The 27971-nt window shown below is 46.1% G+C and overlaps 1 protein-coding gene across 1 annotated transcript; it reads left to right on the top strand.

Moving 5' to 3' along the window:
• The first annotated feature begins 5 nt into the window (after nucleotides 1-5).
• On the top strand, nucleotides 6-27971 carry Mecr (mitochondrial trans-2-enoyl-CoA reductase). Its single transcript, XM_048350695.1, has 10 exons — nucleotides 6-207; nucleotides 11476-11573; nucleotides 12022-12153; nucleotides 17684-17827; nucleotides 18704-18806; nucleotides 22281-22383; nucleotides 23542-23615; nucleotides 26354-26414; nucleotides 26556-26628; nucleotides 27581-27971. The coding sequence occupies exons 1-10, from the start codon at nucleotides 32-34 to the stop codon at nucleotides 27736-27738; spliced, it is 1122 nt and encodes a 373-aa protein (XP_048206652.1). The 5' UTR covers nucleotides 6-31; the 3' UTR covers nucleotides 27739-27971.

Raw genomic sequence — 27971 nt, 5'->3', positions numbered from 1 at the left:
CCAGGTTCTGCGTGTGTGTACAGCTGGCGGCATGTGGGTTTACTGCGCCTGGCAAGGGTCGGGAGCCCGGGCGCGGCTGCCGCGGGGGCTGTTCACGGCTTGGCTCCGCCACGGTCGTGCGGCCTCCTCCTACTCCGCTTCCACCGAGCCTTCCCGGGTCCGGGCGCTTGTCTATGGGAAACACGGGGATCCAGCCAAGGTCGTCGAGTAAGAGCCGGCGCCGAAACCGGGACGGGGCTGCGTGTGTGGAGAGGTTTAATACGGGCTGTGGTGCGGGAAGGGAGGCACCGGGGCCCAGGAAGACACGGGGAGCCAGGGACCTGTGTGAGGTAGCTCTCAAGGGCCCTGTTTCCGAGTAGCTGAAGACCCGAAAAGCAGTCTAGTACTTGGTGATCTACTATTGTGTCAATATACTATTGTCTAAATGGTTGCGCCGGTTTAATTGCCAGATTTATAAGCCTTCTGCAAATCAGTAGACTGGGCCCCAAGGTAAAATCATTTGCTCAGATTCGCACACAGCCAAAAAATGGTGGAGTCGGAATCTGAACATAGTCTAACAGACTGGCCTAACTTTTTATCCTCGTTTTCTGTTTTGTTTTGTTTTTACCCCCAAGAAGGAGTTTTCAGAATACTTTAACATTCATTTTGGGTAAAATAAGTACTACTGTAAAATAAGTACTAGCTTGTTCCCATTTTACGTAAGGCAAACTTATTCAAAGTGATACAGCTAATAAATAATTAGACAAGGGGCTGAAATCCATGACTTTTTACTCCTCTCGTGTGAGTTCCAACCCATGACACTATGTCTGCACCTTGGCCTAGTTTAAAGAACTATTTTTAGGGGCTGGGGAATATAGCCTAGTGGCAAGAGTGCCTGCCTCGGATACAGGAGGCCCTAGGTTCGATTCCCCAGCACCACATATACAGAAAACGGCCAGAAGCGGCGCTGTGGCTCAAGCGGCAGAGTGCTAGCCTTGACCGGGAAGAAGCCAGGGACCGTGCTCAGGCCCTGAGTCCAAGGCCCAGGACTGGCCAAAAAAAAAAAAAAAAGAACTATTTTTAAATCACAGCCTTCTGGAGGCTGAGGCAGAAGGATTGGGAAACAGTCTCAACCTGTCTCAAAAAGGGAGGGGGGTAAGCACCTTTTGTGGAGTTACAGCTGAATGCAGCTGCCCTCTCAACTGGTTTCTTCCTCACAGAGAATTAGGGAAGCTGGAGGAGACTGGTAAGTCTGCAGATACCACTTGGGAGGAATGGGGGAAGCAGTTTCTCGTCTCCTGTGTGTGACTTTATGTTCTCCTTCAAGTTCCATACCTGACACTGCCACAAAACGTAGTTATCAATTTTGACTTCCCAAGTCAGTTAGCTGTGGTATTTTTAAAAACAATTTTCAGGCTCTGCTGTGTTTGTGTATGTGTGCACGCTGATCCTGCCCAGCCACAGTGGAGAACCCATGCCTTGTGGATAGATGCTTAGCAAACAATAATTCTTCCTGTGTCCCAAATGGACACATTTCCCTTCTAACTCAGATTCAAACAACTTTGTTGGATTCTCATTGTGGTCATATCTCATGAGGTTTAGGGTAACCACAATGTCACAGAAAGAATCAGGTGTTCATCATCCATCCCAGTGACTAGATATCCAGATCAGGTTATATCTGGAGGGCCGTGGAACTACCCAGAGTCCAACAGATAATGCTTGCATTCTGGGAACAAAAGGGGAAGGAAAGAGGATTGAACTGCTGGTCTACAGGAAGTTGGACTGCCAATTTTAGAAATTACAAACATCCTAGAAGTTTCAGATGTGCCCATAGCCATGGTCCTTTGTGCAGAGTTCTAGATTCTCTGAGAGCTCTCACTGCCTTTCTCTTTTATTTTTCTGACAATCTCTTCAGAATTTTATTCTTCTCAGCGTGTTACAGAGAGAAGTGTGAGCGTACTTGTTCATTATCTACCCACTATATAATAAGCATTAGACTTAGTTCTCCACGTGTTATAGCTATAACCTCTACTCTAATGAGTGTAATAGCCCCAAGGTAGAATACTTGCCTTGTATGCACAAGGTCCTGAATAATCTTTGGCATCCCCGCCCAAACAAGAACAATCCAGGACTGGGAATGTGGTTTAATAAACAGGAAAAGCCAGAAGAGGCGCTGTGGCTCAAGTGGTAGAGTGCTAGCCTTAAGCAAAAGAATCTTAGGCCCTGGGTTCAACCCCCAGGACAGGCAAAAATAATCTAGCCAGGCGCTGGTGGCTCACACCTATAATCCTGGCTACTCAGGAGGCTGAGATCTGAGGATCGCAGTTCAAACCAGCCAGGGCTGAAAAATCTCCATGGGACTCTTATCTCCAATTAACCACTCAAAAACTAGAAGTGGTACTGTGGCTCAAGTGGTAGAGCAGTAGCCTTGAGCACAAAGAGGCTCAGGGATAGCACTCAGGCCCTAAGTTGAAGCCCTACAACCAAACGGGGAAAAGAATCCACTTTTGACATTTTTGTCCCAATTTTACAGGTAAGGAAACCAAGGCTCAAAAGGATTGAAAGGCACTTGCCCAGGATCATGCAGCTGGAATGGTCCTTCATTAAAAGTTCTTGGCAATGACCTAATTAACACCTCAATCATAAAGAAGCAAGAAATAATCATCTCATCATTTTAAGAATGAGATGGATGAGCTGGGAATGGCTTAGTGGTAGAGTGCTTGCCTAGCATGCACAAAGCCCTGAGTTCGATTCCTCAGCACCACATAAACAGAAAAAGGTGGAAGTGATGCTATGGCTCAAGAGGTAGAGTACTAGAAAAAGAAGCCAGGGACAGTGCTCAGGCCCTGAGTCCTAGCCCTGGGACTGACAAAAAAAAAAGAATGAGATGGAGTATAAAATTAGGAGAATAGGTAAGAGAAAGTAAAGTTACAAATCATTCAAATGATTGAGCACTTCACTTTATAGGAAGGATCGCCCCAGTGTAGGATGGACAGAAGTACTAGCCACTGTCCCCTGCCCTTTTCACATCCTGAAGCCATCATAAAATAGCATCCAGATCATTGTCTCCACTGCCTGCTGCAGTTACAGGTGAAACTAAGCTGGAAAACCCTTGGACATATCTCCATTCTGCCTTAAGCCAAATAAAATTTGAGGGGAGCAGGTGAGGGGCCCACGACATGTAGATAGTGAATTACTACTGTAGGGCATTCTAGTCTCAGGAATTCTTTCTACATTTGATATCTGTGTCTAAAACAGTTAACTGCACATATAACTTGTTTGTTTGGTACTGGGGCTTGAACTCAAGGCCTGGGCACTATCCTTAGCTTCATCACTCAAGGGTGGTGTTCTACTACTTGAGCCACAGCTCTACTTCCAGTTTTTGGTTGTTAATTAGAGATGAGTGTTATGGACTTTCCTGCCTGTCCTAGATCTAGTCCTCAGATCTCAGCCTCCTGAGAGGCATGAGCCACTAGAGCCAAGCTTAACTTGGCTTTGAAACCACAAATTATAGTATATTGAAAAAATTAACATTTGGCTTCAGTGTTTATTCATGATCATAAATGATCATTGAGGGCCTACACCAAGCACTGAGAGTACAGACATAATTCATGGTCTTTACCCTCAGGAAATCCCAGTCAGATCCCATAGAAAAGTCATCACAGCCCAGTGTGTTTAGGTACTGTTGTAGGATGTGTTCAGTGTACAGTAGGCACCTGAAAGAATATTTCTGCTGATGACAAGGAATCTGAATCCCACAGGGGATCTGATTAGCCAGTACCTGAGGAGAGAAAATATAGAAATGTTCTGAGCAGAAGCTGCATGCTCAGAGGGAAGATGAAATGTGACATTTCCATTCAACACTATTGAGCACCTACTGTGTACTCAATACATAGACCTGTGTGGAATGTGCCTACAGGATTGTTTGGCAGTAACTAGCCAGAGGTTTCAGGATTCACACTCCAGCCACTACATAGCAGCTGGAACACTCCAGTGTTATCTTCCAATCTGAGCTTGTGCTTTACCCTAGACTGAGGAGTTCAGGGACACATCCTCCTCCAGTTTCCTCATTTTTGCCTGCATTCCTCCAAGGAAATGCACAACGGGCTGGGATTTTTCCTCTCTGTTCAGAGCCTCTGAAAGGAATGTTGCCACTGTGCAATTCCAAGTCATTATTCCTGTCTGCCCTTTCCTAGCAACTCCTGCACTGTCTGGCATGCTTCCTAGCCCTTCTCTCCCTGGGTGAGGTAAGAGAGATGCTCATTTTAGAGGCACATAAAGAGGATACGAGGTCACACTGTGGCTCTGGATATTTCATCCTACCCTGGCCACTAGTTATTAGAACAAGGAAATCACTCCAGTCTGCACTCTCTTCAGTGAAGTAAATGGGTTGGTCACTGTGTCAGCAGTGGTAAATGTGGGCATATGTGCAGTATCCCCTGCAACTTCTATGCCAATAACAGACCTTCATAGCCCCTTTTCTCTATACCTCAGGAACCTTTTTACCCCATTCTCTTCAAACAACACTTCTGCCAAGACAAGGTGCCATTTATTAATCAGCTTACTGTCACTGTAACTCTGGGTTTTGGAGGGTCTAGTTCATGACCCAAGTAGCACCATTGATTTTTGGCCTGTAATGATGTAACACATGGGCATGGGCATTTAGCACAACTACTCACTCCATCAAGAGTCTACAAAAGAGAGAGAGGAAAAGACCAGGCCACAGCCCTCATTGACCTAAAAACCTTCCACTAGGCTCCACCTCTTAAAGGTTCTATCACCCCCCCCCCCCCAGTGTTGCTACTTTAACACATGTCAGACTTTTTGGAGAACACTTAATACCCATAGCATAGCAGGCTTTATCATTCCAACATAGTACTGCATCCAAGAAACTGAAAAATGTTTCCTCCTCTCTGATGGTTCAGCTCTGACAATTCTATGAAAGTGAATTAGATGCTGGACTACCCACTCACCAGTGGTTGTTCCGACTATTTGGGAGGCTGAGGCAGAAAGATCACTTGAGTCCAGGAATTCAAGCACAGCCTTGGCAGCATACTGAGACCGTGTCTTTAAAAAAGAAAGAAGGGGACAGGGAAGCAATTATGCCAAAAGATGAGCCCTGAATGGAAGGAGAGCAGAGAAGCCAGAAGAGGCCCAGGTACCTGTGCTGGCACACAGACCTGTGTCCTTACACAAAGAGCTGTGCTCAGGGAAAGAAGCCCTTCCTCAGAGTCAAGGATTTCTTCACATCCCCACCAGCTGGGGCCACCAGCATTCCCCACTCAAGAGCAAGAAGTGGTGAGCTGTGAGTTCCCTCACCACCACCCAGTTTTTCCCTGCTTATAATTTGTAAAAGCTTAGAACAAGCTGCTCAGCACACAGGGCACTTTAGAGTCACAAGGGGCAACTTGGTGACTGTGGGGACTGAAAACAGACTCGGGAGAGCCACTTGGGTGTCAGTTACCTTCTTTAGTACCCTACAATGGGACACATTCCTGGCTCTCCTTATTAGGAAGATGAGAAAGTCTCTGGTCAGTGAAATGCTCTGGCTGTTCTTGCCAGTGATATTGACAGGATATTGGAAGATAAGGAAAAGTATAAGTGACTGCTAATTAAATGTGGAAGGCAGAAAGAGTGCAGCAGAGCCCACCTTACATGGCAGCTAGAAAGGAGCTGGTCCCCAAGGCACTGGCCTCTTTTTCCCCTTCTCAAAAGCCTCTTTCTTTTGCCTGCTTTTGTCTCCCTTGTACTTCATATGGCATCACAGGTGTACAGCCTCGGCCTCAAAGGAGCCATTGTGACCTTATCTGGGCTGGGATCTATTGATTGAAGACAAAGGCATCCCTCCTGGTTACACACAGGGAAAGGACATAAGCCATACTGGGGAGGTGACTTACAGTCATGCTGTGGTTGCTGCCTCATTTGCACTCCACTACTTCCTTTGTTAAATTAAGTTCTTAAAAAAAGAATAACAGGAAAGAAATTGCTGTTATTGCATGAGAGGTCCTGCTCCTGGAATGGAAAACCCCCATATTTCTGCCTGTCTCAGCAGAGCGGTGTCCTTGATGCTGTAGAACTGTGTACAGGAACAGCAGTGTCTGGTATTGATGACAGGCTGGGGTTGGTCTCCCTGGTGAGATGCAGCTGGACCAACATACCTCACCCCAGGCATGCAGCATGTCAGGCCTGCCCCTGCCACCACTTGCTGTGTTTGCAGCTTCTTGCCATTTCCATGCCCTCAGTTCTAGTTGGCCCCTCCCTACACACCTTCCGCCCACTTGTGAATCTCAGCTGGCAGGGAGAGCTGAGTTCCACAGAAGGCAGACCAAAACCAGGAACAATTTGTAGCTCAGTGCACCGTTTCCCTGATGTTTGGGGCAAGTTGATCTGTGAAGATTGTGTTCACAGGCTAAGCCTGGGAAGCTCTGGCTTCTGTCAAGCCATGTGGGTTCCTTGACGCAAAGACTTCTCAGCCTGGTGTGCAATCTGGCACTGAAGAAGGGACCTTGTGCGGGCACACTTTTCCCAAATTGGATCCCAGGGAATACCTGACCATGTCTCCCTGAAGAATTTCTCAAACAGCTTAGTAGATGCTGGCAGCATTCAGCAATCTGAGCTTCAGAGTGTAGCTCAGCAGGAAGAATTGTCACTTTCTCTTATGTTCCTTTTCTGAGCCTCAGTTTCTTCTTTTTTTTTTTTAATTTGTGTGATCACAGACTATAACAAGCATTTAGAGGACTATGAAACATCTTGTTTGTAAAATGATAACTATCACAGCTAAAACTTAGAACACCATCAGTGTTAGTTATCATTTTATTGTCCAGCAAAATGATCCAGAATTTTTTTTACTTTTTATAGTCTCCACCTACACACAGCTAGCTTGCTGCTCTTCATGTCTAGCCCAGAGCATCATCTGCTATGTGTCCATCCTTCATGTTTCCTGCCTTAAACTTCTGATAAAACATCCTCTTTGGCCATGTCCCAGTATCTCACTCCGGTGATCTTAGTTACTCAGAAAGCTGAGTTCCAGAGGATAGCAGTCCAGCCCAGGCAGAAAAGTCCATTAGACTCCATCTCCGAAACAACCAACAAAAGGCAGGGCTAGAGGCATGGCTCATATGATAGGGTGCCTGTTGATGAGACATAAGGCCTTGAGTTCAAACTCCAGGAGTTCCCCCTCCAGAAAAAAAGATAACACCCTCTCCAAATTGACTCTTCCTGTCTATCTTACACACATATATAAACACATTTATATCTAGCCCAGAGCATTGTCTATTCTCCATCCTCACACATAATTGGTCACCTTGTAACATTAATATCACATATCCAAATGATTCTGGACATCCTGCTGCACAAATATTTTTCCTTGCACTGGAGAGACTAAAGCAGAAGGATCCCAAGTTCAGAGCCAGCTTCCAGGTTATTGATCCCTTCTACATTCCCAGTCCATTAAGGTCTTTCTTTCAGTCTACTGAGCAAACTTCTCTATATCCTTCAGGCCCCAGCTATCTCTTCTTACAAAGAGCCTTTCTATGTTTCTTCCTCCTTTAGCTGTTCAGTGAGTACTGCAAGCTAAAGCTTGTCAGAACTCTAGTATTTCTCTATGTGGGTCCTCATACCAACAAGCTCCTGGGCAGATGATCTTAAAGTGTTCATCAGCAGACCTCTTGGCCCAGAACCTAGCACTGGGTCTGTCACTAAACATTCATTGAGTTCAATGTTCTTAAACTGTCTGAAAAGATGCAGTCTTCATTTCAGTGACGGGTTCTTTTCACAACTAGCTAACTGCTCCCACCATTTCCTTGGACCTTTCTCCCACTGATAAGAGCTGTCATTTCTTCAACCTCTCCTGTGTGTTGGGTGCTGTGGCAAAATCTTTATGTAAATTGGCTCCTTTAACCCAGCAAGGGTCTGAGGCTTATCTGCTGGCCACTGGTATCCCTTTACATCCATGCTGCACCACACACCTGTGTGCTGAGGTCAGCCTGCATTCCCATGGAGCCGGGTAGTCTAGATTTTTTTTTTTTTTTTGCCAGTCCTGGGGCTTGGTCTCAGGGCCTGAGCTCTGTCCCTGGCTTCTCTGCTCAGGGCTAGTACTCTACCTCTTGAGCCACAGCACCACTTCCAGCTTTTTCTGTTTATGTGGTTCAGAGGAATCGAACCCAGGGCGTCATGCATGCAAGGTGAGCACTCTACTGCTAAGCCATATTCCCAGTCCCGGTAGTCTAGATTTTTAAGAAGTGTAATCTTACTGAACATTTTATTTGTATGCCCAAACAAAACACTGTTAAAAGATAATCTCCATTTTTATGTGAGCCTGCCCTTTGGGAGTGCTTTTCTGAGCAGCCTAGAACCAGGAAAAGCAAGTGAAAATAGGTGATGGCCTGTGACTAGAGGCCCCCCTCCCCTGACTTCCAAGTGACTGGCACTTTGGTGGAGAGAAAAGTTTTGTTGGCTGGGAATATGTCCTAGTGGTAAAAGTGCTTGTCTCATATACATGAAGCCCTGGGTTCAATTCCTCAGTACCACATATACAGAAAAAGGCAGAGGTGGTGCTGTGGCTCAAGTGGTAGAGTGCTAGCCTTGAGCAAAAAGAAGCCAGGGACAGTGCTCAGGCCCTGAGTTCAAGCCCCATTACTAGCAAAAAAAAAAAGAAAGAAAGAAAGAAAAGTTTTGTTACACTAAGGTAAAACTAAAGATTCCTTGCCCTCTATGAGCTCAGAGACTTAACAAGGAAAGAGTGGGTACAGATGTTGACATGCACGTGCACACACATGTGCACATACTCAGACTACAAAACCAGAGCCAGGAAGAGGGTCAGAGATATCATAGGGGAGGTAAAAGTCTGAGCCAGTCTTGAGGGTGAATTGAATTTCTCATTTCCTGGAGAAGCTGCGCAAATGAAAATCTTGGCTGGGGCAGGTGCCTGTAGAAAATGTGCAGGGGAAAAAAATATCTTTAAGCAACTTGAGCTCATAGACTTTGTCAGCTTACAGAAAAAGTCTGATTATCTGTCAAAATGCAGGAGAAAAGCAGTACAATTCATTCAAAGGGGCAGCCACTCCAAAATCTATTTGCTCTGGGCAGGATTTTTGTTAGGAATGCAGACTTAATACACACTTTCCCAGAGACACCTCACTGAGGGCCTCCTTTCCTATGTTAGGGAGGCCATGGCACCTGCTGATCACCCTTACCTCTGCCAGTCAGGGTCAACACCATTCCTCCCCATGGGGCTCCTTTCACTGCCTTCTGTTTGGTCTAGGGTTGACCCCTTAGCAGGTGACTTTCTAACATCAGACTGCTTGGATCACTTCAGATCAGCACCTCCTGCTGTGAGTGGCCAGGAGCAAGTTATTTACCTCTTTTGTGTCTTTGTTCCTCCCCTGTAAGAGCAGAACAGAATGAAAACTGTTTTGGCTGGTGTGGAGGCTGGCTAGGAAAGCACTTAGCAGGGTGCCTGAGCACTCTATAAGCTCCAGTTCTACGTGAGGACTCCCTTCCTTAGCTACGGGAACATGCCTCCAATCTTCCCTTGTTTTCAAAAGCCCTTTCTTTCTGTCCTTGGCAATACTCTACTTCCTAGTAGAGCATTTTCTGGTTTTGTTTCTTGCTGTTTCTCAGTTCATGGTGAGACATGGCCTGTCTTTTCTGTGAGATTCCCCATCGCTACTCCATGTTGGAGTCTGTTTCCCAGACTCATTTCAGGATTCTGATGTTGAGCAGTGTCAATCATAGCACTGGCTTTGTAATTATATAAACCTACCACTTACGGGCCACCTGAACAGCCTCCTTCCAACCTCACACAAGGAGAAAGGTTACCTCATAAATTACATCATGGACTTAAAGCCCTTAGCACAGGACCCAGTGTGTAAGAAACACCTAAGTACCTGCCTCCATTATCACTATCAGTACAAAACATTTCTGGAGAATCACACTGTACCCCATGATCAAGCCTTAGGTCTAATTAAGAGGTGGGATCTCTTCAGGAAGAGAGTAGATTGCCTTAATTTGGTGTGATGATGCTGTGATTCCCATGCACAGAAACTCTAATTGGGAGTTTTATATGGCTTTGGTAAGTAAAAAATGAGAGCAGCATTACTTAGTAAATACATATGGGCAGAGAGAAGCATTACCAGCCTAAAGTCTGGAGTACAGGAGAGAAAAAAAAGAGTCACAGGGCCACACTATCTAGTAACTATGCAGTCTGACTAGCAAATTTCCCTTGGCTCTATTTTTTTAGACAAGTCTCACTGTGTAGCCTGGGCTGGCTTCAAATTTTCCATCCTCTTGCCTCAGCCTCCTGAGTACTGGGATTGGAATGTATGCCCCCATACCTGGCCAGAAAAAGAGAGAAAAAAAGAAAAAATGCTTTTTTAAAAAATAATGAAAGTAACATGGGGGCTGGGAATATGGCCTAGTGGCAAGAGTGCTTGCCTCATATACATGAAGCCCTAGGTTCGATTCCTCAGCACCACATATATAGAAAATGGCCAGAAGTGGTGCTGTGGCTGAAGCTGACAAAGCACTAGCCTTGAGCAAAAAGAAGCCAGGGACAGTGCTCAGGCCCTGAGTTCAAACCCCAGGACTGGAAAAAAAAAAAAAAAGTAACATGGACCTTGTGACTAGGCCTCCCTCAGAAGCTTTTGCTGCAAGTACACATAAAGCACAGCAAGCAATGCTTGTCTCATAGTGTCAAGGGCCCATCATGAACAAACAACTTAAAGTGAGAGAGGCTGATGGAAGCTATCAAGTCCAAATCCCCATTCCCACCACATTGAACAGTGGGGAAGTAGAGGCCTAGAGTAGAAAAGAAATTTGCCGCCAATGCCCCAGCCATCCCATGGTGGAACTTTTCTCCTAAGTTTCCTCACTCTAGCATACTTTCAGACAGACCAGGATCCCTATCCAGAAAGGACATCATTCTGCAGTATTAGTGGCAGTCACCAGGAAGTTCTTCCTAGGTGCAGAAACCATCCTCCGTCCCCCCACCTTCTACTGCAAGGACAGTATCCTCTATCATAGGTGTGTGTTAGTCCTGATAAGACAAACAGATGGAAGACAAGTGCTGGCCATGGCTTCCCTAGTGTGCCTGTTTAGAACGGCTTACAGCACACTCAGCTGGAGAAGCTGGTTCTATGCACCAGAGCTAGGTCCTAGGAATCTGTATTGGTGATTTCCTTCACATGATTCTTAGAGCCAAGAAATTTTGAAAAAAGCCATAGTCAGGCGAGACTACCAAAGGCTTTTGCTGTTTCTGTCCCCAAGTGGGACAGTATCATAAGGATGACCCATTTACAGTTCATGTCAGCCCATACCCTGCTACCCTGTGCTGTTCTTACAGTACAGAACAGCACAGAACTCTCCCAGCAGAACCAAATTCTGGGCACACATGGCATCTCAGACATGTTGACCTACTTTGGGAAATGATTTGAGCGAAAGACACTCAGCCTCGCCTGGATGACATTAACGTCTGTCTCTCTCTGGCTTTGTGCTTAGACTGAAGAACCTGGAGCTGGCTGCAGTGAGAGGATCAGACGTCCACGTGAGGATGCTGGCAGCCCCTATCAATCCATCTGACATAAATATGATCCAAGGTAACCTTGGTTTCCGGAGCTTATATTAATTTGCTGCCACCTCATTTCCGTCCCTTCTTAGGTGTGGTGGGTGTGACATTCCTGTGACTAGCAGTCGCTATTCACCAGAGGTATTGGCTACACAGTGTTCCCCTTCTGACCTCCCTTCTTAGGACCCTAGGCTTTGTGACAGGCAGGAAGAGTGCAGTGGGGAGTAAACTGAGCCCTGAGAAACTGCTGGGATATGCCAGACTCCTCCCTGGGATTTATTTTTCCTCCTAAGTCTGAACAGTGTGAAAGAGGATTGACAGGAAACTGTCTGGTTCCTAGACAGGAAACTGAGGCTCAGGCTTGGTTAGGTAGATACCTTGTCAAAACCTAGGTGGGCTCAGGTCTGATTAACTCCAAAGTCCATGTCCTCTCACTACCCAGGCCTGAATGGGTGACCATGTGTGCTCTTCTCCCTCAGGGAACTACGGCTTCCTTCCTAAGCTACCTGCTGTTGGAGGGAACGAAGGCATCGGGCAGGTGGTAGCTGTGGGCAGCAGTGTTACTGGGTTGCAGCCAGGAGACTGGGTTATCCCAGCAAATGCCGGTTTGGGTGAGTTTTCCCAGGTGTGAACAGCCTTTTCATTCATCCAGGTGGTATTTTGCCCATTCTGGAGACTCCTGTCCATTGGCTTAGTGTAACTAAGTAATGTGGGATGCATTAGTAAGTTCATAGGGCTGGGAGGGGCCAACCCTGTGTTCTCATCTGCCTGGCTCCTACTCATGGGAGTGATTCTCTGAATTTCTGCATCCCTAAGCCCTTGTTCCAAAGTTCCTGAAGAATACAAATCAAATAGGCCCCACCCCCTAGGAGCTTCCACTCTAATTGAAGAATTCTGTAAATGCATAAAGAAGTCTGTAAACCCATAAAGGGAGTGCTCCAAGTACACAGGAAGTAGAGGTGTGCCTCTATGTGTATGTGTGTATAAGAGAGTACTAGAACAAGGGAGAGGCAAAGAGACCTAGAGAGGGGTCAGAAAAAACATCGTGGAGGAGGCTTCATTAGAACAGGACTTTGATGGATGGGGTTTTACTAGGTGGAGATGAGCCAAAAATCATCTAATAAAGAGAATGTGAAATGAGCCCATACAGAGGTGAGTTTGGGAAATGGTGGAAAACCAGTGTGGCTCCAGCAGAGGATTTGCACTTGGAGAAGGTTGCAAGAAAGAGAAGAAAGTTAAAAAGATGAAGAGGGGCTGGGTGCCAGTGGCTCACGCCTGTAATCCTAGCTATGCAGGAAGCTAAAGTCCAGAGGATTGCGATTCAACGCTTGTTTATTTGATGCTAGCTTTCCTAAACAGAAAAAAGTCCACAAGACTCCATCTCAAAAACTAAGCAAAAAGTCAGGTTGAAGGTATGGTTCAATTGGTAAACCACTAGCTGAGCAAGCAAGACAAGCAAGTACACGCCCTGAGTTCAAACTCTAATAACACCAAATAAAACAAAACAAATAAAAAAAGCTCCAAAAAGTAAAAGTAGGCCACATAGTAGGCAGGACCTTACAGGGCTAAGGAGTATTGTTGTTGTTGTTGTTGTTTCCGGTCCATGGGGCTTGAACTCAGAGCTTGAACATTGTCCTTGAGCTCTTTTGCTCCAGACCTGGCTTTGTACCACTTTGAGCCACAGCTCCACTTCCAGTTTTCTGCCTGGGCTGGCTTTGAATCACAATCCTCAGATCTCAGCCTCCTGAGTAGCTAGGATTACAAGCCTGAGCCACCAGAGCCTAGCTTGATTTTTTTTTTCAGGTATAAAAAGTCTTTAGTGCCCAGTGCCAATGGCTCACACCTGTAATCCTAGCTACTCAGAAGGCTAAGATCTGAGGATCATGGTTCAAAGCTAGCCTGGGCAAGAAAGTCCATGAGACTCTTATCTCTAACCACCAGAAAACTAGAAGTGGCGATGTGGCTCAAGTGGTAGAGCAGCCTTGAGCTGAAGAGTATAGGGACAGTCATTGGTATGTATTTCTTTTCAACACCTGATAGTTTCTGAGGAAAAGTCTGTGATACAAATTAGTCCTTACAACAGACACTTAAGGAACTAAAGGTTAAGAAGTAAAGTTTAGGTTCAGGTACTGGTGGCTATAATCCTAGCTACTTAGATGGCTGAGATTCAAAGATCATGGTTCAAAACCAGCTCATGCTCTGTCTCCATCTCCAATTAACCAACAAATTGCTAGACTGGAAGTGTGGCTCAACAAGTGGTAGAGCACCAGCTGTGACAAAGAAAAAAAAAGCCAAGAAGTACACAGGCCCTGAGTTCAAACCTGTCACCAATTTTCATGGGGTCTCCCACATAAGGATACAATTCAGTAACAACTGTCTGTTGACTACTTTGACCTGGCACTGTTACAAGCACTTTACACATATGAACTCAGTTATTCCTACAACATGAGGTAAATACTCCACATTTCACAGGTGAGATGAATGTCAAGGATTAAATAATGTGCTTGAAATCACCCAACATGAAAGAGCAACTGGCACTGTTATAAGCACTTTACACAAATGAACTCAGTTATTCCTACAACATGAGGTAAATACTCCACATTTCACAGGTGAGATGAATGTCAAGGATTAAATAATGTGCTTGAAATCACCCAACATGAAAGAGCAGTACCAAGATTGAAATCCAGTCTGATATGTACCACCTGCAGTTTGAGATTTGCATCACCTTGAGAACAAAGAAATAAGCACACTCTACACAACCACATCTGCCATCTCACCCCTTGCCCAGCCATGAAGTAGTCGCCTGAGGCACTGGCTGGGCCCCCCCAGTTTCCCTGGTTGAGTCATTGTTCACTTCTGTAAGGGTGGGCTTTGTGGTGGACAGCTCAGAGAATAGGAAAGAACACCTCTGGACAGAGAAAAGTACTAAACAGGGAAACAGCTGTGACAGATGTTTACAACAAGCTCCTTCTCTTAGTTCAGGGAAGATGCCAAGAATAGCTTCACCTTCTCCCAAACCCACCTGGCACTGAGAGCCCAGCCATCTGAGCACTTAGAGAGGTGTAGGACTCCTGAGGTACTGCTAAGCCCTAGAAATCATGTCAATGGCTGAATTTCCACTGCTGTGCCAGAAGGTGACACAGAAAGCACCCTTATTTCATACGTGGAGAGTCCTACACTAGGTGTTTCCCACTGAGTACAATAAATGTCTCTGAGATAAAAGGGCATAAAATGTATGAAGATTTGACAGCTGGGCTAATTGAAGCCTAAAAAATGCTTAAGTACCCCCTGGATTCCAGAAGAATCCTTTACCATCTCTGACTTTCTCAGCCACAAAACTACTCTAGGATTAGCAAGACCTTTGATAGTGTTTCTGTGTCCCTACCCAATCCTGGTCCCTGGGGCCCCCATTCTCTCCCTCCTCATGTAGCACAGTTTTTCATTCCTGGGCCACCCTCTGTTTTCCACAGCTGGGTGACAGGATTCTAGATGCTGTTACGATCTCAGCAACTGGCTAGTTTGTGGGCAACCTAGAGCTTTGGAACCTGGTCCACAGGTCCCTGAGACATCCCAGATACCACGCACTGGGCCAACAAGACTCCAAGCAGTTTCTCTAAGGTGATGTAGAGAGAACACAGCAGAGACAAGGATGTCTGGCTCCAAGGCCCATCCTCTCTACATCTTCCTCAAACAGCCTCCTGCCTGTGAGAGGCGCCTCCCCTGTCACCCATCTTCACCAGATCCTGTTGATTCTGCTTCATCCCCACCACCAGTAGTCTTCTCTAAGTGGCTGTCGCCTTAGAACTCATCCCCTGCACAAGCCTCCTCACTGCCCAGTCTCCCATATTACCTTCTCACCTAGTCTTTCCCACCCCACCCCCCCAGCAACCTAGTGATCTTATTTTTTTTTCTTTGTTGCCAGTCCTGGGGCTTGGACTCAGGGCCTGAGCACTGTCCCTGGCTTCTTTGTGCTCAAGGCTAGCACTCTACCACTTGAGCCACAGAGCCACTTCTGGCCATTTTCTATATATGTGGTGCTGGGGAATTGAACCAGGGCTTCATGTATATGAGTCAAGCACTTTTGCCACTAGGCCATATTCCCAGTCCCCAACCTAGTGATCTTAAAAGATGTCAGAGCTCCATCCCCCTCAAAGCTTGTCAGAGATTTCTCATTCTAAATAAATCTACTCTCCACACCTGGGGTCCTGAGCCCTGTGTTCTCAGACAGTAGGCTGTTTGCTACCCATAAGCAGCATCAATCTAGAACTAGAAAATAGCTTTTTTTTTTTTTACTAAAATTGAGAGGGATGGAATAAAAAGAAATAGCAGTATATTAATCACTTTCTATGGCTGTAACAAAATCAACTCAGAAAGGGGAGATTTGTTGTAGCTCACAGTCCTTAAGGCTTCAGTCCATGACTTGTTGGCCTAGGCATATTACTTTGGGCCTATAGCAACCCAGGACATCAAGGTAAGAGCACGTGTCAGAGGGGGCCTGCTGGCTTATGGTAGCTGGGAAGTGAAGAATAAGAAGAGGGCCTGGGTCCCAATACCACCTTCAGAAATACCCCTTCAACACATGCACCCTTGGGGAACATTTAAGATCCAAACTTTAGCACATAAATATGGCTCCACAGCACTTAGGCTTCTTTTATGTACATCTGTTTATATATATATTTGTGGATGTCCCAATTCTGAATAGGACTCATGATTATCCTGACTCATGATCAGGAACATCCACATGACATTCCTCCAGCCTGTGCCACATGGACAGTCCCATCAGCCTTGTCCCTCCATCACTCCTCCAGTATAGACTCTCCAGTTCCATGTTCATATTCAAGTTGTTATAGCATCTCCATCCTGTACCTCCTAACCTGTCACCTCCTCAGAAAAGACACCCTTGACTCCCACCTAAAGTAACTCCACTGCTACTGTCTCAATAATTCTTAGATGTACTTGTTTGTTTCTGACCTGTTTTATCACACTAATGTGGAAGTAAGAGATATAACAGCACAGAGCTTGTTACTTGGGAGAAGGAGGCAATATAGTGAGACTATAGCTGTTAAAGCAAAATGGGTATAGTATAGCTCAGTGATAGAATGTTTGTCCACAATGTACCAGATCTTGGGGTCAAACCACAGCCAAAAAGTAAAAACAAATTTGGGTGTCAGTGGCACACACCTATAATCCTAGCTACTAAGGAGGCAGAGACCTGAGGATCACAGTTCAAATCCAGCTCAGGTAGGAAAGTCTGAGACTTTTATCTCCAGTTAACCTGAAAAAGTAAAAAGTAGAGCTGTGGTTCAAGTGGTAGAGGGCTAGCTTTGAACACAAAACCTCAGTGACAGTGTCCAGACCCAGAGTTCAAGCCCTAGGACTGGCAAAAATAAAGTTAGATAAGATTTATCTTATTTAAAAATAAAAGCGAGGAAGAAAAAGAAGCACAGAAAAGTGAAGGTGTGTGTCCAGAGCCTCGTGCAGGCAGCACGCACTCCAGCCCTACTCACATGGCCAGGTGGGCATAGGCACGTCTCTCCATCAGTCTCGTCCATGTCAGATAACGGGGTTACATCTGGGGGGTGTTAAAACTCAAGTGTTTTCTTGGTACTGAAATTCTGCATTGCTTTGGTTTGAAACTAGAATGTGCACTGGGGTAACAGTCATTTCTTTCCACTGGTACAGGATTTGTTCATATCCTCTAATCTCCTCTAATGATTTGTATGCCAGCTACAGGGGAGGTCAGTTTTGCCAGTGTCAAACCTGTTGGCTTCCACCTTGACACTGTCTTCTGTAATCTCCTGAGTCAGCCCATGAGGAATCTAAGGAAGGTGGAGGAGAGGGGGCTTCTCAGAGGCCAGAGTTTGAGGTCCTCAGCCCCCTGCACTATGACATGAGCTAACTCTAATGCTAACTTAGAGAAGCAAATTCTCCAAACCTCTTACAACATTTTTAAAGTGGAAATAACACAAACAACCTTATAATATTATCATAGCCCTCAAAGGCATCTAAAGAGACTTGAGGACTTTCCCACCTTTGAACATTACTTGAAGTTGGCTGCCCTAGCTGCTCATGTAGCTGGGAAGGAGGCCTAGGTTGGGTGTGCAGGTCCCTCCTCACTGCTCTGCCCTTCCTCTGACTCAGGAACCTGGAGGACAGAGGCCATATTCAGCGAGGAAGCGCTGATCCAAGTTCCCAATGACATCCCTCTTCAGAGTGCTGCAACCCTAGGTGTCAACCCCTGTACAGCCTACAGGATGTTGATGGACTTCGAGCAACTACAGCCAGGTAGGGAGTTGGGGGGAGGGGGACATGGGTAGCAGGCGAGGGATTTCCCACCAGATGTGACTAGATTCTGGTTCTGCAGTCATGGGAACTTTCTGGGGAAGGCTCTAGGAGAACAGCAGGCCCTAACCTAGGTGAGTGTGTTGCTTTTACTGAGAAAAATGTCTGGGTTCCTAGAAAATGTGCTGAAGTCTCCCGAGGAGTAGGATCTGGGAAAGTGCTAAGAGGTCACATTCCCTAGAGCTTGGGATAGAATGCTGTCACCCAGCAAAAATGCACTGAGCTATGCTAAGCTTTGGGGATACAAAGCCAGACAAGATAGACACCATCCCTGTGTTGTCACTAAAATGCTGAACTTTGTTTTAGGGATTCTGCCCAGCATTTATACAGCAGTTTCTGTTCACATAGTGCTTTACAGGCATTATCCCCATGAAATGTGACACATCTTCAAAGCACTAAGGTTGAGGTCCAGCACTAGCCAGGCAAACTAAGGCTAGACCCAGGCTTCACTTTCCCTCACCTGAAAGATGAAAAAGGGCTTAGAGGACTGTTGGATCATTGCAGTGTAGCACTTAGTACAGGGCCTGGCCTACAGTGCTGTAGTGCAGTGACAATCAACTGCTTTTAGTAGGCTATGCTTTTAGTTGTTGATGTTGTATGATTGTTTTTAATCAATGAGAAAGAGGCCCCAAAAGTTGAGCTGTTTGTATAAAATTATGCCATAAGTAAACAACAAAGCTAGATGTGTTATTGGTGCTCCACTGAAAAGCTCTACTACCAGGTCCCAGGCTCCTGAGGTCTCCATCATGCCCAAGCTAGGAATCCTGTCTCGAAGTCAGGTCTAGAGGGCATGACTTCGGTCTCTTCCTGGCTCCACAGGGGACTCTGTCATCCAGAATGCATCCAACAGTGGAGTGGGGCAAGCAGTCATCCAGATCGCCGCAGCCTTGGGCCTAAGGACTATCAACGTGGTCCGAGACAGGTGTGTGGGGAGGTCTAATTCCAAGGCCAGGACTTGTGCCTTTCCACCTCATGATCCTGTAGGTGCCCACATCTCCACCAGATGGTGCTTTTGTGTAAACTAACGGCCTACTTTACAGATAGTTAAGTTGGATGCTGAAGCAGATGAGTCCCCAGAAATGAAGCCCAAGTGGTCTTTGCCTGGATCTCTAAGATGGATAGACAGCAGGAAGGAGTTGGAGGCTGCCCTTACTAAATAGCCAAGAGTGGTGGAGATCTGATTGAGGATAGCTCTTTATTTTCAAAACCACAATTCACATTCAGGAAGGGTTTGAGCTGATGGGTACAGTAATCCTATATACTCAGGAGACTGAGATCTGACAATCATGATTCAAAGCTAGCCTGGGCAAGAAAATCCTTGAGACTCTTTTCTTCAATTAATCACCCCCAAAAAAGCTGGAAATGAAGTTGTGGCTCAAGCAGTAGAGTGCTAGCCATGAACAAAAATCTCAGAGACAGCACCCAGACCTCGAGTTCAAGCCCCAGGATGGCACAGAAAGAAAAAGAAAGAAAGTTGGAGATCTTGCGCCGACTTGGCTCCCAGGCCGTATGATTGTCCTCCAGTGAGGGAGGGCTGGGTGCGGGCAGTCTGCCGACCCTTTCCTTGCTTGGCTTGTCGGGCCGGGGCGTGCCTTCCCTGTCTCTCCCGTGGGTCGGGGGAGCACAGGGGGCTAAAGACCCCGACAGTGGTGAGCTCAGAAGTCGCCTGTGGCCAGCCGAGGGCTGGCAGAGCCTGCTCTTCAGTGCTGCCTGCGATGGGGACAAGGGGGCCGATGCTCTTCAGTGTAAGATGGTGGCAGCCAGAAGCATGCCTCCAAGGGTCAGCGCGGAGGAGCAGAGGTGGCGTCCACAGCTGAGACGGCCGGGTTCAGAGCACAGAGCAGCAGCAAATGATCACTTAACCCGGGACCTGTGACAGCACTGACTGACCACCCCACATCCCCACAGACAGAGCATCGTGGAGGGAAGACAAGGCGGGGATTCCAATCTACTCAAACATGGCTGAATCGAGTTTACACAGACGTCAGAGCACTGGCCCCTGGTTCAGGACTTCGCAGGAGCTCCGGGTGTGTGCTCCAGGAGTAACTGCTGGACTCGCTAAGATGTGGAACAAACAGCCTAACCTCCCTAAAGTAACAGCTCAAATCGGTTGTGAGGCTTGAACCTGGGCCTGGATGCTGTCCCTAGGCTCTTCTGCTCAAGGCTAGTGCTCTACCACTTTGAGCCATAGCATCACTTCTGATTTGTGGTGGTTAAGTAGCGATAAGAGTCTCATGGGCTTTCCTGCAGGGGCTGGCTTTGAACCTGACTCTCAGATCTCAACCTCCTGAGTAGCTAGAATTATAGGCGTGAGCCACCAGCACCTAGAAACAACTTAAATATTTTTTAGCATTTAAAAAACTTGATTGTGTGTGTGTGTATATCTACCACTACCCAGGGCCCTGAGCTCTGCCTCACACTTGAATCATGCCTTCAGTGTGAGATTTTGTTGCTTCTGAAGTTGCTAACCTACAATGGAGAGAGGAGATCTTCCCTCATTAATTAGTTTAATAATAATAACTACTATTTGGATTACTTATTCATTATATCCAAGCATTAAGCTGTTTTGTTTTGCATGTGTTGAGGTCTAAACATTAAGTGCATTTATGGTGCTTTTCTTACTGTGAAATACATGTGGAAGACTCATTAGGACAGACTTGAGCTGAGTATAATCCCCTGCAGTCTATTGCATATGCCTCCTCCCACTCCTCTCCTCTCCCCTGCTCTTCCTCTCCCCTGCTCCTCCTCTCCTCTTCCTCCTCCTCTCTTCTTCTTCCTCCTTTCTTTCTCCTCCTCCTCTTTTCCCACCATATCCTCATACCTGTGTGCTAGGACAGGGATTTTCCCATCATAACTGGAGCTCTACAACTTGAGCCATACCTCCAGTTCAGCTCTTTCTTGTGTTCAGTTGGGCATAGACTCTCTCAAACCCTTCTGAAAGTGTTTGCTTCCAGCCTCTGCCCCCTGAGGAAGTAAGATTACAGGTGTGAGCCTCTACCCCTGGCCATTTTCTTCTTTTAATAAAGGATCCATAGCCCGATGGGCAACCCAGATGACCTTATACTAGGAATGGCATTGCATTTCTTATACATTGTTTAGAAGACAACTTATTGTCAGATTGTTTATGAAACATCTTATTTATGATGGGATGCTTAATTAAACTTAGCTATTGCTTTAGAAGTTGTGGAAACTTTAATACCTTCCATTGTACTTGTGCTGCAAAATTAGAATCTAGGAGATTTTAATATAATTCTCTGTTCCTTTTTAATTTTTCTAATTATAATCTATCAATATCTGTGAGGTTCCATCTACTCATTGGATAAAGTACAATTCTAACCTCACAGAATTGTTGTAAAACCCAAATAAGTGTATAATAAGTAAATTTTAAGACACAAAAAAAGAAAGAAAGAAAGGTTTTGAGCTGTGTGCTATTCTTCCTGTTAACTTTCTAGCCAGAGTTCCCTGTCCCCTTAGGTTTTTGCACTAAACTCAGCTATGAAGGAGGTGGGGCAGGTTTGTCATCTCTCTTACAGATGAGGAAGCTGAAGTTTCAGAGAGGAAGCAGCATGCTCAGGAAGACGTGCAAGTTAGTAACAGACTTTTTCCATTGTTTACCTAATTCATTTAAGCCTCTCTGTCCTAACAATGTGGCTGTGCCTTGTCATGGAAGTCCAGTGTTAGAATTAATACTTCAGCTCCTGTCTTCTCAATGACACTAGCAAAAATGATCATTTGTCTTGGATAGAGAAACAGGGCAGTACCCACTCCTAGGCTAAAGGTATGTTTGCACAATACACTGAAGAGCCCCTTGAAAAGAGGAGTGAAACTGAGTTTGACATTTCAGAAGAAACCAGGAATTGGGTTAACTTTCCCTGGGCACAAATGGTTTCTAGCATCCATGAGCTGTCAGGAGCTAAAGATTCACCTAAACTAGCTGGGTGCCAGTGGCTCATGCCTATAATCCTAGCTGTTCATGAGGCTGAGACCTGAGGATCGTGGTAAGAAGCCAGCCAGGGAAGGAAAGTCTGTAAGATTGTCTCCAACTAACCATCAAAAAGCTGGAAATGGAGCTGTAGCCCAAGTGGTAGAATGCCAGCCTTAAGCAAAAACCTAGGGGACAGTACCTAAGCCATGCCTTCAAGTCCCAGTACATATGCAGACATGTACACATCTCTCAGCCTGGCTCTGTCTAATTGGAATGGCCAGTGAGGTAATGAAGCCAAGAGCTGTTGGGACATGAGTAATTTATATAGCTGGCCCCTGCTCCAGATCTGGCTGGACCCCAATCCTAGTTTCCCAAAACATAAGTATGGGTTCTGCCAGCTGTGGAAGAAGCCTTTGGGGAGAGAAAGCCAGTAGGTATGACCAGGTACCTTCGACTGTGTTTGGTTTCCAGACCTGACATCCAGAAGCTGATGGACAGACTAAAAGACCTGGGGGCCGAGCACATCATCACAGAGGAGGAGCTAAGGAAGCCTGAAACAAAAAACTTCTTCAAGGTACCTAGGAAGAGGGCGTTCCCCTTGTGGCAGGCCCTTTTCCCAAAAAATAGCTGACTTAGAAAAGCTAGGGACTAGTCCCTTGCTCCTGTGTGAACACCTCCTTTGCCTATTCTTAGAATAAAGCCCATTCCCCTAGCCAGGGGACAGTGTGCACGAACTGCCCAGGTACTGTGAGGGAGGCAGGAGAAGCAAAGCTCAGGAAACACTGTATGATCTGCATTGTTAACAACTGCTTAACATCTGTAGTTTTAACCCCTACAAGGGGTGTGTCTTAGAACTCAGAGAGGACCTGAGGAAACTGAGGCACAGAGAAGGAAGAAAAGAAAGAAGCACATTCCCTCCCAACCCCTAGAAACATTCTACAAAGTAGTTGTGAGCAGTTTTGTTTTTTATTTGTGCTAGAATCAGAGCTTGATCTTAGGGCCTTGCACTCTTGCTTGACTTTCTTCCTTATAGCTGGTACACAACCACTTACTTCATCTATGCCTTCAGTCCCACATTTTGTTGGTTAACTGGAAATAGCATCTCACAGACTTTTCTGCTTAGGCTGGTTTCAAACCATAATCCTCCAGGTCCCAGTCTCCTGAGTAGCTAGAATTATAGGCATGAGTCACTGGTGCCCAGTTTTGCCATCAGTTTTATAGATAAGGAATCCAGACTTAGGACCAAAGAGTTATAAATGGTGCATTAGGACTGGCCTCAGACAGATCTCTCTTCCAGAACATTCACCCACAGCAGGCCCAGTGAGTAAGCAAACCCTAAGTGTCCTTGAATTAGAACATCTGGAGAGACCAAACACGCCTATGAAGAGTGTTTGGAGAACATTCATAAAGATAGAGGTTAGACATCGAACAGAGGAGCACTCAGGAAGCTCAAGTTCCTCGAAACTGAATGTAGATGCTTCTTGTCTGTTCTTTCCCAGAAGAAATGAGTTTTGAGCCGATTCTAAAAATGGTTAACAGGACAAAATTGCTAAAGGCCCTGAGCAGAGCAAAAAGCAAATTCAAAGGCATGACACACCCCACTTCCTTCACTCTATCCTTCAGGGAAATACTGTTTGTAGCAGTTGGCAACCCCTCTCCCCCCTCCTTCCCCCCCCCCACACACACACACATAGTGTGGCAACTCCCTCACCACAGGCTCCTTATTTTCCAGGACATGTCCCCTCCACGGCTTGCTCTCAACTGTGTTGGTGGAAAAAGCTCCACAGAGCTGCTGCGCCACCTAGCGTAAGTTCCTTGGGCTGCAAGTCCAATTTTCACTCTCCCTCTAGATCTCTTACCAAGGAGTACCACGCTCAAGTAACAAGGTCCAACTGTCAATTTGAGCCATCATGGAGAAGGAAATGAAGTCCTCTGTAAATGACCGAAAGGTCTGACCAGCTTCAGTTTTACCAGGAACCCCAGAAGTAGATAACTTCGCTGTCTGTCATAGAGAAATGGCCAAGGACTTACAACCTAGGGCCCTTTTAAAAGTCATTGAGGGGGCTGGGAATATGGCCTAGTGGTAAAGTGTTTGCCTCGTATACATGAAACCCTGGGTTCATTTCCTCAGCATCGCATATATAAAAAAAGCCAGAAGTGACACCATGGCTCAAGTGGTAGAGTGCTAGCCTTGAGCAAAAAGAAGCCAGGGACAGTGCTCAGGCCCTGAGTTCAAGCCCCAGGACTGGAAAAAAAAAAAAAAGTAACTGAGCCTGAACTTGGTAGCCTTACCAGTTGTTTTTTAAATTGGCTTTTAAAACATATGTTGTGCCTATTACAAACATTTGGGAAGCATATATAAGTACAAGGGGAAAGGTGAACATAAAAGTTCTTGCCCCTCGCCCATACCTGAGGGGAAGAAGCACTGCTGCTGAGGTTAGCTGTGCACATTCTGTTCTTCCCTCTAATGTAGATTTCTCCAGCTAAAGAGCAAAGTGCCTGAAAAGACTCTGCCCAACTAGTACAGATCCTCCCCCATGACTCAGGCAAAGGATATTGAGAGCACTCATTAGCCCTCAAGTGCAGATATTGCTGCCTTGAGGGCAGGCAGAGAAACCACCCAGCCAAAGAACTGGGTTGCAGTTGACTCACAGTGCCATACTGTCCCATAGCCCCTAGGCCAGGGCTACTAATCCACACTCCTTCTATTTCTTTTTTCCCCCCATTTTGTGTTGAGGGTAGAACCCAGCATGCTAAGCATATGTTCCACCATTGTGCTATACTCAACCCCCATCTCCATTTTACACTTAAAGAATAGGAGGCTCAGAGTCGGTAATCATCTTGTGGAAGGCTTAGTAGGAAGGTCAGCTAGGTTTGACCCCAAGTTTTCATCTCAAGCAGCGTCTGAACTCCCATTATATAGTTTATAGTCTTATATCTGTTGTCCCAAATGTGCCTCAAGTATCTTGAGCAACAAACTCCAGGGAGGGAACAAGGGTTAAGTCTAGTACCCAGACTCCTCACTTACTAGTCGTGTGTGTGTGTGTATGTGCCTCAAGTCATCTTGAGCAACAAACTTCGGAGAGGGAACAAAGGTTAAGTCTAGTACCTGGGCTCCTCACTTATTAGCACTGTGTGTGTGTACATGTGTACATGCACATGTGCACGCGCACACACACATACATGCACTTTTTTCACTCAAGGTTGGTGCTCTACCTAACTTGAGCCATACCTCCACTTCTGGCTTTGTGGTGGTTACTTGGAGATAACAGTGTCACAGACCTTCCTGCCACCTGGTCTGGCTTTGAGCCACAATCCTCAGATCTCAATTTCCTGGGTAGCTAGGATTACATATAGGCATGAGCCACCAGCTTTTTTTTGTTTTTTTTTTTAGCTTTTTTTTTTTTGTCGGTTGTAGACCTTGAACTCAGGGCCTGGGAGCTGTCCCTGACCACTTTTGCTCAAGGCTAGCACTCTACCACTCTGAGCCACAGCACCATTACTTTCATTAGCTTTTAAAATTACATTATCCTCACTCCTATTTGAGACAGCGAGTACTAAAGGGACATATTCTGCAGTATAAGGACAATCATTGTCCCTTACATTGTCCCATCATGGCTGTAGAACTATTTCATGGTACTGACATTTAGAATGGGCATTTACAGGGCTGGGGATATGGCCTAGTGGCAAGAGTGCCTGCCTCGGATACACGAGGCCCTAGGTTCGATTCCCCAGCACCACATATACAGAAAACGGCCAGAAGCGGCGCTGTGGCTCAAGTGGCAGAGTGCTAGCCTTGAGCAGGAAGAAGCCAGGGACAGTGCTCAGGCCCTGAGTCCAAGGCCCAGGACTGGCAAAAAAAAAAAAGAAAAAAAAAAAAGAATGGGCATTTACAGATGAGGAGACAAGGCCTGAGCCATTTTCATTACATTGGCCAAAGTCACATTCCTGTAAGCATTATGGAGCAAGCTGAACCTAGCTTTCGTCTCTGTGGGGCTCCCTCATCTCCAGCACTTAGTCCTTAGCCCTGGCTAAGCTTCCAGGTCTTCTGGAGAGTATGGTACTTTTTAGTTGTTTTGTTTTTCTTTGCTCTGTTTTGAGACAGGGTCTCTCAATATACCTAAGCTAGCCTGAAACTGCATAGGTAGCCCAGACTAGCTTCAAACTCATGACTCTCCTACCTCAGCCTCCTGAGTGCAGGGATTACAAGTGTGTATCATCATAAATGGTGTGTGTGTGTGTGTGTGTGTGTGTGTGTGTGTGTGTGTGTGTGGTTTTTATGTTGCTGGAGGTCAAATCCAGGACCTTACACAGACTAGGCAAGAGCTCTAACTCTTAGTTACATTCCCATTCCTGTATTGTTTTCTTTAAAATAACTTCTTGCCTCATAATTCCTTAGGTCAAAGGTCAGGCCTAGGAATCTGCATTTTGACCCTTCCTAGGGATTCTAGGAGCGAAGTTTAAGAATCGGGGCTGGAATACAAGCTGTCTCTTTCAGTGTCTCTTTCTGCCTGCACTCACTCTGTTCCCTCTGGATTTTGCAGGCCTGGAGGAACTATGGTGACCTATGGGGGGATGGCCAAGCAGCCTGTCACAGCCTCTGTGGTAAGCTGGGGGGAAATATGCCTGCAGACCAGGGTCCAGAGGCCTCCACAGCCTCTTCCCTGCCTCTGCAGTTGTCTAAGCTCAGGCTTTACTCCAGAGTTCTTACCTCAGAATCCCAGCATGTCTCCCCTGTGTCCACAGAGCATGCTCATTTTTAAGGACCTCAGACTTCGAGGGTTCTGGTTGTCCCAATGGAAGAAGAACCATGGTCCAGGTAAGATGATGGTCTTATGCCAAGGATCACAGGAGAGAGCAGTGCCTAGCATTACTTCAAAAGCGAACGGCTGCTCTGAGCCCCACAGTGTGATCTGCTGCCAGCCCTAAAATAGGATAAAGGAAAATAGCCTCCAGCCATAGCTATAGTCAGCAGCTAGATTAAACTGGACTAGTCCTAAGTATCAAATAAGCAGCATGGCATGGGTGGCTCATACCTATCATTCTAACTACTCAGGAAGCTGAGATCTGAGATCATGGTTCAAAGCCACCCCAACCACACAAATCCACAAGACCCTTATCTGTAGTTAATCAGCAAAAAAGCCAGAAGTGGAGGTATGCCTTAAGTGATAGAGTATCAATCAATAGCAAAAAAAATAAAAATAAAAGCCAATCAAGAGCCCAAGACCCTGAATTCAGGCCCCAGTACCAGCACACACACAAACTACTGCCCTTATCCTAAGGAGCTAACAGACAGTAGGAAAGACTACCAAGAAAGCAGGCTGGACATAGTGACACAAACCTGGAATCCCAGCATTCAGGAGGCTAAGTCAAGAGAATTGAAGTTTCAGGCCAACTTTCAGCTACAGGCTTACCCAGGGAAATGCCACTTCCCAAAAAGGGCTGGGCACAGTGGTTCACACCATTAACCCCCGCTACTTGGGAGGCAAAAATTTGGAGAATTGTGGTTTGAGGCCAGCCAAGGCAAAAAGTTAGCAAGACCCCTATTTTAGCCAACAAGCTCTTTTTATTGTTTTTGAGCCGGGGTCTCATTAGTTTTTCCCAGGCTGGCTTTGGACTTGAAATCTTCTTGCCTTTGCCTCTTAAGTAGCTGAGATTATAAACTTGTACCACCATGCCCAGCTCTTGAGACTTTACTGGCATTCAGCACCTGCTCCTGCCTGCAGCACTAACTGTCGCCTCCCTGTCTCACTTCCTCCCATCTCCCACAGATGAGTTCAAGAAGTTGATCCTCACTCTATGTGACCTCATCCACAGAGGTCAGCTCACAGCTCCAGCCTGCTCTGAAGTCCCTCTACAGGACTACCAGCAGGCTCTGGGAGCCTCAATGGAGCCTTTCGTGTCTTCAAAGCAGATTCTCATCATGTGATCATCTTAGAGGAGCTGGAGGGAGATGGGAGTGGAAGCAGACCAGTGGGGCTAGCTTTGGGTTCCTCCCTCAGGGCCCAGCCTTCCCAGCCAGGAGGATAGGGTAACCAGCCTCACTGTAGTTAATAAAGTCTAAACTTTAAATAAAGAACAGACTGTAAGTCATCTCTGCAAGGGTAGCACTGTGCACCTGCCACCTCACAGCTCTAAGAAGCCCCTGCACTGCTCCTCTCT

This window comes from Perognathus longimembris, chromosome 7 (genome assembly GCF_023159225.1).
Source record: "Perognathus longimembris pacificus isolate PPM17 chromosome 7, ASM2315922v1, whole genome shotgun sequence".
In the NCBI taxonomy this organism is placed as follows: Eukaryota; Metazoa; Chordata; class Mammalia; order Rodentia; family Heteromyidae; genus Perognathus; species Perognathus longimembris.
Note: the sequence above shows the minus strand (reverse complement) of the source record. Positions and strands in the feature narration are given on the sequence as shown.